Consider the following 13,056-nt stretch of genomic DNA (forward strand, 5'->3'; position numbering starts at 1 on the left):
CTCTCGCGCTCTCCCCTGAACCGCCATCATCTACGACCCCTCACCCTCCCCTCTCCATCGACTCATATCCGCATCCTTTTCGCACTCAAAGAACCCTCAACATCAGTTCTTGACGCACACGAGCGTGGGTGTGTGCGCGTAGGCGATCAGTACAAGACCACACCTCTCTCCTCGCCTCTCTCCCCCCCCCTTAGTCTCTTCCACCGCATCCGCGAGAGACAGGGATGTGTATACATCAATTGAATCTTCCAGGCGTAACAACAGTCCATCATCATCACTGTGATAAGCGAGAGCGCGCGTGCATGCGGCGGTCAAACGAAAAAAAACTCAGAAAAGAGGGATCCGCCTACCTCTCTGCCCAGCTGCGACGTCTGCGCGACCCTGAGCGCCTCCCTCACACACACACACAGACACGCACACACACACACACACACACACACACACACACACACACACACACGCACAAACACACACACACACACACACACACACGCACAGACACACACGCAACCTCCCATCCCCTGACCCCTCCCTCTTTTGAAGATATGGAGAGTGACGCATTTCACACGCTCTCCTTCGCTTCGTCGCCGCCACCGCAGTTGCCTCAGGCTTTAGGGAATACCGATAGTACGATCAGCGGACAGGAGAACGTTGCTAACGTCTCTGCCGCCGACCCAGGCGATCGTCCAACCGCCGCCCCGACCTGGCTTCGGCGGCAAGAGCTCAAACGCTCCACGCTCCCACCGCCTCTTAACAGTGTCGCTCTCCCGAGTCAGAACGCAAACGTGCAGACCACTGCTACCCGCGTAACGTCAGCATCCTTCGATCCAGAAGTGCACAGTAATGTCGCACCCCCTGCCCTCCCACGGCTAGCGGCGCTTTCGGCTCCTGTTGCGCTGCCCGAGCCAGGTGGAGATGCAGCTGCCGCAGGAATGTCGCACCAGCATCCTTCCGCAGCTTTACAAACACCGTTCAAGTCAAGATATCCAGAGGTCACACACACACCACCTCTTCTGGGCGCGCACAGCGGCTGCGACGGTGGCGACACCTCCCTCCTACAACAACCCCCCTCGGAAGACGGCGGTCACTATGATCCACCGCCGCCCACGGCCGGCGCACGTGTGCTGCCGTGGTGGAAGCGCATCCTCGTCGACGCTGCGTACCGTCAACGGCTCATGCAGCTCAGCACTGAGGGCTATCATGAAGAGCTTCGGCTGCTGCGCGACACGCCAGAGCTGCTGTCCTCTGGTGCGCAGATGGAGGTACGGAAGGTATGGCGGGAGCGGCGCTGGATGGACGACGAGCTAGAGAAGGCGGAGCGGCGCCCATCCAAGAGCGATGTGGTGTGTCAACACGAAGTGCACGGCGTGGCCAGCGGGATCGCAACCCTCTCCTCGTCCTTTACACCGTACCACGTCAGCACGACAGAAAGCGGCGCTCAGCAACGGCACGTAGCGGCGCCGATGATGGATGAAGTGGACGAGGTTGTTGTAATGGCGCAGCATGTCGTCTTCTCTGTCAAAGATGACGAAATGGCGTTGCGCTTCTCCACAAAGCACCCCCGCTCCATCATCGACGCCTCTGCTGTAGAGACCGTACAGCGTGTGGCACTCGGTGCTATGCCTCCCGCTCAGCACGCGCGAGAGCAGTGGCTGCAGGAGCACGCAGTCAGGCAACACCTTACCTCCCTCCGCCGCTTTTCTGGCAATACCTCGTATGAGCTCAAGGCGCGACTTGCACGCGACGTCATAGCTGGTCGCGTCGACGTGCCCATGCAGACTGCCATCACAGATGCCGTGCTGAACGAGCAGCAGGGCTCTCTCCCCAGCGCTGGTGGCAGCGCGACCACCCGTCGGCACGCTTTGCAGGATGTGTACGTCTTTCCTCCTCCGCAGCACAGCAACAGCAACGCCGCTGTGCGCCAGAGACGATGGTGCGAGGGCGAACTGCTCGCGTCAACGACTCCGCTCATATGGCAGCTGCCGCTGCGCAAGCCGCGGATGCCAACCACGCCGCTATGGCAGCGCTCCCGGCTTCCTCCGGGTATGTGGGCCGTCGAGGCGGCGTGCAAGGATGTGACACGTACAGAGGCGTCGCTGCACGCCTCCGCCGTCCGCGACCCGCTCGTCGTGGCAAAGCGGCCGGCAGCCATAAAAGACAGCGCAGAAGCGCTAATACATCATGAAGGTACACCCAACTGTAGGGAAACAGTGGCGACCAGAGCTGCTGCAGTCACCGGCGCCGAGCCGCGCCACGACAACACTCGCGTGCGCCGTCAGGAAGCCGCCGCAGCGTGTGTGGATGGCACGGAGAACCTGTACGGGCTCCAGTACGTCTGGCCGTCGCCTCTGCCGCCCGGGGGGTTCATTCGCGTCTCCCCTGATCCGCGCTTTGCCATGTGGCCCGACTCGGAGGACGAGACTGGAGACGGGGGCCTCCTTGGCACGATGGAAAAGTATGGAGACTCGCAAGCGCGTGGGTTGCACGCAGGCGATGGTGGTCGTATCAATGGAGATGTGGGCTACAGCATCGCCAGACTCTCCAGAGGCGCCTCTCAGCACCAGGGCCGCCAAGCGCAGATGCGCCGCCTCGCACGCCGGGTGAATCACCGAACACGCAAACTGTGCTGGCTGCACAGCATTGGTCGCGTTAGTGTGCGCTACAGCGACTTGACCCTCTCCGACTCGGACGGCTCCTCGTCAGGGTGCACGTCGCCGACAGCATCGGTGCTGCGCGACACTCGTCTTGCAGCGGAGGCCAAGAAAGCGAATAGGAAGGCGCCGCATCTGCCGATGCTCCCTGGCGACGGCAACGCCTGTCGACACCAGTGGCGGCGGCAAGAACGCGTTGGAGACCCCTCACGAAGGGCGAGACCCGTGTACGACGGTGCGCTGAACATCAACATCTACGCCAAGGTCATACAGAGCCAGGGCAATGACGTTGCCACCGACAAGGGCAGCAGCACTGGCGCGTCACCTTTACGAAGGGCGTCGCAACACCAACACCAGCAGGCGAAAAATGCAGCGACAACGGCGCACCGCTTTCTCGGGTGCTACCGGCAGAGTCGCTTGCTCATCCACTTCAAGCTGTACTGTCGGGCGCTGTACGAAGAGCGACGGCTGCGCTGCGGTGGCCCCGGCACCCATGTAATCGGCCGCGCTGGCGGAAACGCGCCGGAGTACACACCAGCAACGGAGGGGCTGCTCGCCGGCGTGCCGGTCATCCCGCACCCGGTGCTGAAGCTGCAGGAGCACGCGCCATCACTGCGTAAGCCCTACGCCCATCGCGTCCCCGTCGCGTCCACTATGAGTGGCTGCCGCTGCTGGGAGGGCCTGTATCCGCCTCTAGGCACCGATCTGGCCGCGCCAGCTCAGCAAGCGTGGCGGCAGCTGCGGCAGTCCATCCTGGTGCGTCAGGCCCTTCGTGACGTCTACGACGAACTTCCGCACGACAAGGAAGGTCTCTTGGACAAGCGGACCTTCGTGCTGTTCGTCCTGCAGCTGCTTGAGCTCTTCTTCCCCACCCGCCTCCCCGTGGTGGCCCACATCGCAATCGCGGAGGAGGAATGGACGTACCGCGGCACGACGGAGCACGTTGGACCGCAAACGTTTCACGAGAAGTTCTTCGCCTTTCCGCTCATCTTCTACCGCGACGCAGCCACATTGACAGAGGCGCCGCTCGTCGAGTTCTGGACTCTCATTCGCGTCTGCTTTGATGCGCAAAAGAGAATGCAGAAGTCGGCGGCGCCAACAGGAAAGAGCGGCGATGCGCTGCAACCTTCCAGCCTCTCCCTGCTGATGCCGCTGACGCACTTCACGACGGAGCAGCTGGACACACTGCTCTCGTGCCCGCCGCCCGCGTTCGACGCGGACGTATACGATCGATACTGCTTGCTCCGCCAGGCCTTTCGTGATGATCTGAAAGTGCGTGCGGCCCCGCGTGGCCACCAGTACGGTGTAGCCCGCGCCTTGGTGGAGAAGCGGCAGCAGAAGAAGTCCCTACGCCATGGACACTGGACGCCACAGCAACGGAAATCCACAGAGAAGCCCATAGGGTCCCTGAAGGTCTATCGGGCGCATCTCGGCCTGGCAGACGCGACGCGACGCATCGAGATTGAGGCGGCCGCGCAGCAAGAGCGGGACTCACGTCAGCGCCGCCTGGAGGAACAGGAGCACGAAGCATTACTCGAACAGTCGCTCTACTACCACGCACGTATCAGCCGTGTTCAGTCACGCACCGCAACCGCAATTTCAGGCATTGAGAACGTCTGCAGCGCATGGGAACTCCACCGCACCGATGTATACCCCGCGCCTAGGGAAGATGAGAACGACGACGCACGGCCGCGGGAGGAAGAAGACGTGGAAGAGCTTCTGCTGAAGTACCTCGACGACGTGCCGCTTGACGCCTTCGACGGACAGGTGTCGCTGCGCGAGCGCTACCACCTTCACGTCCGCTTCCAGCAAGAGCGGCGCAATCACCTCTTTCCCTCGTCGCAGCCCCGTCCAGAGCCCTCCCCCTCCGTCACCCTAGCGGACGGCGGCCGCAGCGCTGCCCTACCGTCAGCAAACCCAATAGTGCAAACCACCTCGCTTCGCCGACGTGTGAAGGCGGAGAGCAAGGCCCAGCGACGCACTCCTGGATCTGCAGAGGCGAGATTCCTGCTTGATGGCACACGCGATGTGAACGGCGGAGGCGGCGGCGACTCCACGCCTCCCACTGTGTCCTACGCCGCAGGCACCTACCCGCCGCGGACGGTGCCGCGAATGATGAGCCCGTCGCGTGTGCGGCCAATGAAAGGTGCCCCGGGCACGAGCAGCGCGGCACGCATACCGAAAAGGCGCGCAGCGCACCTTTCGGTTTCACGTGTCGATGGCAACGGCAAAATCGGCTCATCCTCCCCATTTGCGTCCTTCTATGCCACCGCCGCCTCACATTGGCCGCACACGCGCAGCCCAACGGCAGGCGGCATTCAGCGCGAAGGTCTCGCCGCGAGCCACCGCGAGGGTGGCGTGAGCGGCCTGTGTCCTGGAAAAGACGATGACGATTTGCTGGCGGCTACGGCAAGCGGTCCAAGTCACACCAGCGGGTGCAATACGTCCTTCGACTGCAAAGGTGCGGCGGCGCCGCCACGCCTGCTTGCACGCCCAACCACGCAAACCGGGTGGGGCACACCGTGTCTCCCTGTATCGCCGCTTCTGGCTCCACACGACGGCGACGCGCCCATCTCCTGCGGCGGGAGCGGGGCAGCGAGTATGCATGTAAACGCCCGACGCGACGCATCGCCACTACTGCAGCATTCGCCACCACTCATGCCTGCCACGGCCACATCAACCACAGAGCCCGCGACAACGGAATTGACATCGATCATGTTTCGGGGCCTAGGCGTAGAGGCTATGCACGCAGCGCCTCGATCTGTTTCCTGGATCTCGCAGTGGGGCTCGACAATGACGCAGGATGTCGGTGCTCGCCCACTGCGCGCACCGGCATTGTCCACCGCGCCTGTATCGGCACCTTCGGCGTCCCTGCGCTATGCTCAGCGTCTGCGCGTACAGCGGCGTCTCCAGCAGCAGTTCAAGCAGCAGCTCAACCGCACCGCAAAGGCTGCAGCAGGAGTGGCTGGTAACCATTAAATCCGGGCGAAAGAGTAGGGGGGAAAGATGGACAGGCCCTCACAAGGATGTCGGAGGCGGCACCGCGTTTCTATGTATGACGTGCACATCAGCCTTGGTTAAGCCCCGTGGTGCCGCCGCCCCTCGTCTGCCCCTCAGTCCCTACCTCCTCTGTAACTCACTCGCGTGATTTTTCTCGCTGTTCCTAGTGTGACGAGATGCACACACCCACCCACCCACACACACACACACACACACAATGTACAACAGTGTTTTTTCCCGCTTCCCTTTTCGCCGTTGCGCTGTATATCTCTCTTTGGCACCTCTGTAGGAATCAACGTGCACCGCGCACCCAACCAAAGATCGACTCGAACGCTGTAGGACAAGCCTCAGGTGCTGCTGCTGCTGCTGCTTATGCGGGGGGTGCGAGTTGTGTCCTGGAAGGCGTCTACGGTGACCCCTCCACCTCTGTTCATCGGGTATCACCTACACCGTTGCAGACTGGCTGGCTGGCTGGCTGGCTGCTTTTCTTTCGGTGAAGACGAGTAGAATGTCTCACCAAAGCTCGTGATGCACACATCTCATATAGGCTCGCTCCCTCCCCCCTCCCACCTTTGCTGACACGGACCGCAGGGAAGAGCCAACACCGGCTTAGGCGTTGCTGTAGCATTTTTTATCTGCGTCTGTACGTGTGCGTGTGTGTATGCGTCTGTTCGGCGTCACATGTGGCGCTGGCAGTGTTTTCGGATACTTCACACTCTAACGCTCAAGGAAGAGCGGATTACAGAAGTGCTGCCATCACTCCCACCCCCCCCCCACCTCGGGGGACGATTAAGGGCTGGAGTGGACTCCTTTCTCTGCGCTCCTCCTCTTGCATGCAAGCAGGATGTCCTCCGCCATCGTTTTGGTAGGCAACCAGCAGGTCATTCCCTTGGCGAGCCGGCTGATTGTCGGCATACGTCTGCAGGGCACCATCGGCTTCGTGGACCCCGCCAGCCCGTATATCGTCAAGCCGCGCCCCTATGCAACCTACTTGGCTACGACGCTGCGGCGCCTGCAGTGCGCCGTTGCGCTGTTTGTGCCAACCAACACGGAGAACGACCGGGAGATGATGAGCCTGTTCCACCGTCTCGACTTTCCCGTTCCCTTCCGCTACGTGAACGACCACTCCAAGATTATCGGCGCTGGCTCAGGCCGCGGCAACCGCAAGAGAGGCTTGGCGCCCAACAACTACACCGAGTACCTGCGCATCATGGCGAACGAGGTGAACGGCACAGGGCAGGACACAAGCCGCATCCTCTTTATCGACTCCGAGGTGAACTACCGTTTCTCTCCAGTGCAGACCATCGTCCTCGACCCCTACGAGCCTCTGACGCGGCGGCAGCAACGAGAACTTGTCAAGCAGCAGCACAGCAACCCGTTCGGTGACGTCTCGTCTCGACACACACGGCGCTGTGTGGCCGCTGCGGCGAGGGCAACGAAGAAGACGGTACGACACCGTGCCATGGTAAGTGCACAGCATTTGCAGGAGGAGATGGACACGCAGCAGAGACATACAGATTTCCTGCTAGCAGAGCAGGAGGGAGCGCGGCTGCCACCGGAGATGCAAGAGGGAGTGCAGGATGGACATGGGGGTGACTTCCGTCGCTTTTCACAAGGGAGTCTACAGCGGGGTGGCAACACGTGCGGCCATCTTTCGAGGAAGCTGTCGACGCCTGGTTCGTCCTCATCGGTCGATGTCGAGAACGCCAAGTCGCCTCCCGTTGACAACGGGAGCATCAACGAAGAGCAGCAGACCGGCACGCTTGCCATCAACCTGGAAGACTACAGCCTTGTGGCACTGGCAGAGATGATGGCAGAGATGTCGGCCAGCGACACGAGCGTGGCTGAATACATCAAGACGGAGCCGCTGATCGAGAAGGTGGAGGTGCCCTTCCACGGCAAGGCAAACTACCTCGCCCCCGAGAACTGCGACAACATTGACCTGCTCAACTGGGACGAGATCCAGGTGATGGAGAAAGCACGTGGCACGGGAGTGCCCGAGACGGTGGTGGAGACGGAGGACCACAAGGACTTCTTTCGGTGAGCAAGAGAAAGCGGGACGGCACCTTGATGGCGCGCGCATGTCTGTGCGTGGGTGCCTGTACGCCTTGTCTCCGGTCCTCTTTTCATTTGCCTGTCCCTCTCCCCCCCCCACCTCCTTCCTCCTCCTCGGACATCGCTGGGGTGGGGTGGGGGTTGTGTTTATCGGCTCATTGCCGAAGCTGCTCTATCCTCTTCGTGTACCTCTGTTTGTTCTTTGCTGCTGCTACTCGGGCTTGTCTCTTCACCGAGCTCCTCCTCCTCCTCCTTCTCTGTCACTGCCGCCGACGATATCGTGGCGACGGGCATACTGTGACTTTACTGATTCCCTCGCGGCGCCATCTCCCGTCGTTTGTGCGCGTGTGGATGACATCGTGGGTCTGCCGCTGTGTGTGTGTGTGTGTGCCCATCGGAAGGCGAGGGAAATGCCCGTCAGCGGCGAGAGAAAAAAAAAAACGCATCAAATTCAAAAGGCAAAAAAAAAAGAGGGACGTTTTATCGGTATACCTCGTCGACCCCGCCAGCTTCCCTGTACGCCCGTGGCGTGGTGCCGTGTCAATGAGGGCATGCGACATGCGTCTGCACCTCCCCAACGCTTCACCTCTCCCCCTCCTCCTCCCCCTCCTTGATTGCTTCGGTCTGCGTGCACGCCTGCTGGGGACTGTGTGGGTGTGCGTGTGCCTTTTTCTCTCCGTGTGTTTGACCCTCACGCACCGCCCCCTCCCCTCCCCTCCCTGTGCTGATCACCATTCGCAGAGGGTCTCTTCACCACCGTCGTCGCCGCCACTACCACCTCATCGTCCTCTCTACCACTCCTCCTCCGATTCTACGCCATCGGCACGACCATAGAGAAGGGGAGCCGTGTGCCCGTCAGTGCCTGTCTGTAGGAGAGAGAGGAAAAGAGAGAAAAAAAGAGGAAACGAACTCAGAAGCAAGACAAAGCGGCACACACTCGCAGAGAACGGGAGGGAGAGACGTTATTTGGTGTTGTTGCTGCGTCCGCCTCGCATCGTTTTCGCTCCCTTGTCGTTGTTGCTGTTGTCTTACACGCGCACAGTGCCAGAACAAGGGGGGAAAACTCCACACCATCACACACGCCAGTCTCACGGGGCCTCTCTCTCTCTCTTTCCTCTTCTTCGCTCTCCCTTGTACAACTCCTCAAGATGAGTGCAGCCGTGCAGACATTGGCCACGGTCATGGCGACCGACATGATTTACTACGCTGGCGACCCAACGGTGTTGACCGCGAATGTGGCGAGCAACCGTATAGTACAAACACTGCAGTCCTCGCGCTCCGACCAGCTCACGGCCCGCGTCGCCATCCATGCGCAGCTGCGCGAGGCCTTCAAAAGTGCCGATGTGCAGCAGCGGCTCAAGCCTTTCCTCAGTGATGGAGAAGACATGCAGATGTACGTGCAGGACGCCAAGGCTCGCGCCCGCTTCTTCTCCCAGAAGCAGCAGGAGCTGCAGCACGACATCCTGCAGAGCGAGGAACAGCGACAGCTGAAGGAGGCGCACGGTGAGCTGGCCGCCTGGGAGCGCGAAAACGCCGTGCTGCTCCGCCACCAGATGTTCATGACATACATGCCGTCGCAGGCGCTGCTGCTAGAGAGTGCGGCGACCGTCGCCCTCTACCGCCAGTACGCCACTCTTGAGGAGGGCCAGTACACAAGCGACAGCAGCGACGGAGAAGTGCCGGCGATGCTGAAGAAGATGGGCGGCAAGGCGTACTTCACGCAGTCGGCACAGCCGTTCGAAGTGGACGCGCATAATAAGATGTTCAGCCAACAGGTTCTACAGAACAAGCGAGTCGAGTACGAGCAGATGCGCGAGAAGGTGGCGCAGCTCCGCCAAGCACTGGAGGAATGCCCGACAGTGAAACGACTGGAGGCGTTTGTGGAGCTGCGTAACGACATCTTTGCCGAGTATGGCATCGACCGCCTCGCCTCGCTGTGCAGCCGTAAGGACAAGGAGATGGCCAACCCAAACGAGGGCGGCGTGGATGCCAGCCTGCACGGCCTGCCTGCCGACAACGAGTACGTCTCATCCAGCCGCGTGGCACAGTACTCGCTGCCCAAGATCGTGGATGCGGCCTACAAGAACTACCTCAACATTCTCTCGATGGATGACTGGGATGCAATGATAAAGCGCACGAACAGCAGCGCGCGGGAGGTAATTGAGAAGATTAAGCCCATTAAAGACAAGGAGACATTCCGGTACTGGTTCTTGTCCTGTATCACGGCAGATGTACCACAGATGGGTCCGAACAAGATCGTTGGCCAGAAAGTAACGACGCTGGAGGACTACAAGAAGTTCTGGGCACCGCAGAAGTCGAACTACGTCCCCTCCCTCACCTCCAGCCGAGGCATCTTTGGCAGCAAAGTTGCCGACCGCCATGGTCTGCCGCATTTCCTCATCTTGGCTCCCGTTACGTACCGCTACCGTGAGAACAACGACCCGAACGCCGTCAAGACCGGCACGATTGATCTTATGGTGTACGACGCGACGAACGAGAAGGTACTGCTGATGCTAACAAACTCGTCGGACGAGCGCCGCCCGCGGGCCGCCTTCCTGAACGCGCAGGAGGAACGCTACCGCTTTGCAGCCGTGGTGCGCTCGGCGATCACTTACGAGAACCAGTACCATGGATTCGAGTGCGAGGGTACGGTGGCTGAGTACTTCTTCGATGCCAAGGAGGGGCCGGAGGAGAACTACTACTGTATCATGGCCCCACACCGCGTCTACAACAAGCAGTCCAACAAGGTTGAGGTGCCGATGAAGGCACTCCGCCCCTTTACGTCCTGCCCACCGCGCTACTTTCTTCTCGGGTCAAACTGGGGCGTGAGCGCCGGAACGAGCCGCAACCCGTACCCGGCCAGCTACGCGCATGTAGAGCTGAACGAGTACGCCGTCTCTCTCAGCAACGTTATCCCAGACGGCTTCATCTCTAGCAAGGTGCTGCCACAACTACTGAGCCGCGCTGAGGGCATACAGAAACTCGAGGAGGAAAAGAAACGTCAGCAGCGGGCGGAGGCGGAAAAGCCGCAGCCGTCGCCGCGCGCCTTGTCCCGCACCCCACGCGGCAGCGCGGCGACACCGCACCAGTCCACTTCCGCCCCTTCCCTCGACAACAACGCCGCTGAAATCCTCGCTGAGGAAAACATGCGCGGCCCGGGTGAAGAAGAGGACCCGCTGAGTCCTGTAGTCCCCAAGGAGGTGCTGCAACCGGTGCGCGACGAACTGCTGAAGCAACGCCCCTCCTGGCGGAGCCCCGCCTACATCCAGCTCCGCGCACGCGACCCCAGCCTCAAGCAGCTGCCGGCCGTCAAAGATGGCCACTTGCGCACCCCGCTGAGTGTCTTCAACAATCTTATGAAGGAGAAGCACGGCGAGGACGCGCCGCCAATGTCGGCGCCGACCAGTGCGCGTCGCAGCACCGAACCGCCGTCGAGCTGCACCGCAAGCGGTCTGTGAATCTAGAATAAAAAGCAAGCCAAGGAGAGGGATCAAGGTGGGTATTATGGGTGTGTGGTGCGACGTCACCCCAGCATGCAGCAGGGATAACAAGAGAAAAGCGTGATGTGGGGGGTGGAGAGAGTAGGCCAAGCTGCCGCTGGCCTCTGTACGTCGCATTACCGCTTCTATTTTGTTTTCATGTCTGTTGCTGCCTCTTCTCGGCTGATCATCGAACTCCTCTTCCGCTGATCCACGGCAATCTCTGTTCGAGCTGCCTGCTTGCGTTGGCGTGTCTTTCTCTGTGTGCCTGTCTGTCTCTCTCTCTGTCCTTCTACGTGTTTCTACATCAGAACAGCACACACACACACACGCTCTCTCCGCCGCCTACACCTCCACCACTTCCTCTCATTCATGTCCTCATAGACCCCCTTCGCTCTCTCGCTTGCTTGCGCTGTGTGCGTGTGGGTGTGTACTGAGCTGACACCCGATTTGATTTGTTTTTAGACCCTCTTTGAGGGAGGGCGGCTCCTGTCCGCCAGGCTGTACGTCTCGTCTCCTCCCTCAACGCTACAACACTCGTCTTCCTCTTCGGTGCGTGCTCGACATCGTTTCTTTACATTCTATCTTCATTTTCATCTCGCTCCCTGCTGTCGGTGTTAAGCAGTGCCCCTCTCATGCCCCCGTCTCCGCGCATCCACGCCCGGCTCTCTCTTCTCTTCCGTCTTCTCTGTGCCCTTAGCGCCACAGACACGAGTGTAACGCACAGAGAGGTTCTCGTCTTCAAACCTGCTCACTCTCTCCCACAGAGGACGCGTCACCAGGCCCCACCCACCCCCTCGCCTCGCAGCCGCTCCCGTCGTGCTGGCCGCCACGTGGTGCCCTCCCTCGGGGAGGCGTCCAGGCTCCTCACACCGAGAGTGGGGTGGGGTACGGGTCCCCGAGGCTACACACACAGAAGAAGAAACAAAAGGGCAGAAAAGGGAAGGCCGGAGAGAGTGGTATGGGGGCGGGGGTGACTACCGCCTCGCAAGTGCTCACTCGTCGTTCCTCCTCCTCCTTCTCCCATTCTTCACCGGTGCCTATATGGGACAATCCGCTTCACCTCTTTTCTGCTTTCTGCTTTACTGTTTCTTCGCTTGCACTGACCGTGGAGGCAACAATTAGTGCCGTTATAGCCGTAGCGGGGGGCTGATCGTGGAGTGGGCGGTGGTGGCGGTGGTGTTGGCTCTCTCTCTCTCAGCAACTCTCGCAGTGGCCGCTGGGCACGTGTGTGTGTGTGCGTGTGTACTGCGAAGATGTGAAGAAGGCGGAACTTTAGAGCGGGCCAAGAGGCGCACTGACTGAGGCATCGTAACGAAACTTTTTTTTTTTTGCACCGACGTGTTTTTCTGTTCTTGGTTTTCTCTACATCAACGAAGAGCGCGAAATGGAAGATGCGGTTGGTGTTTCTCTGGATGGTTGGTCGGTTCGTGTCTGTGCATACCTGTGCGTGTGCGATGTGTGTGTGTGTCTGTGTGTCCCTCTCTTGTTGCGCTCTCATTTCCTTTTGTGCTCATTCAGGGTGATCGATACGATCGTCGTATACTCCGCCTCTCTTCCTCGCGTGCTCCATCTCTCGATTCAGTTTCTTCGGTGTGGTCTTCTGATTTCTTCCATTCGCCCTTTTCCGTTCGTTTTTCCTCTACCTCCGCTTCGCTCCCCTCCTCCTCCTCCTCCTCCTCCTCCCCCACCCTGACACGCACACGCACATGCACACCCGAGGACTAGCGCACTCAGGGACTCAGAGACAGAGAAAAGCCAAAGCGAAACGATCTCCCTTTCGTTGGCTGTCCCATCGAGCGGTGTATATGGGGGAGTGCGCGTGTGTGTGTGTGGGGGGGGGGGGGAGGGGGGCAGCAGCACGCATGTGT

At 60.4% G+C, this 13,056-nt stretch overlaps 3 protein-coding genes across 3 annotated transcripts; all 3 read left to right on the plus strand.

Annotated features, from left to right (window-relative positions):
- Positions 1-224: 224 nt before the first annotated feature.
- LBRM_09_0520 (conserved hypothetical protein) lies at positions 225-5,630 on the plus strand (the record flags this gene model as incomplete). Its single annotated transcript, XM_001562618.2, has 1 exon — positions 225-5,630. One exon carries the CDS (start codon positions 225-227, stop codon positions 5,628-5,630), a length of 5,406 nt encoding a protein of 1,801 aa, XP_001562668.2.
- Positions 5,631-6,495: 865 nt separating this feature from the next.
- LBRM_09_0530 (conserved hypothetical protein) lies at positions 6,496-7,695 on the plus strand (the record flags this gene model as incomplete). Its single annotated transcript, XM_001562619.2, has 1 exon — positions 6,496-7,695. The coding sequence occupies one exon, from the start codon at positions 6,496-6,498 to the stop codon at positions 7,693-7,695; it is 1,200 nt and encodes a 399-aa protein (XP_001562669.1).
- A 1,159-nt stretch (positions 7,696-8,854) lies between these two features.
- LBRM_09_0540 (conserved hypothetical protein) lies at positions 8,855-11,164 on the plus strand (the record flags this gene model as incomplete). The annotated part of the gene is made up of 1 exon (XM_001562620.1): positions 8,855-11,164. One exon carries the CDS (start codon positions 8,855-8,857, stop codon positions 11,162-11,164), a length of 2,310 nt encoding a protein of 769 aa, XP_001562670.1.
- Between the last annotated feature and the right edge of the window lie 1,892 nt (positions 11,165-13,056).

The sequence above is a fragment of the Leishmania braziliensis genome, chromosome 9 (assembly GCF_000002845.2).
Source record: "Leishmania braziliensis MHOM/BR/75/M2904 complete genome, chromosome 9".
Lineage (NCBI taxonomy): Eukaryota > Euglenozoa > Kinetoplastea > Trypanosomatida > Trypanosomatidae > Leishmania > Leishmania braziliensis.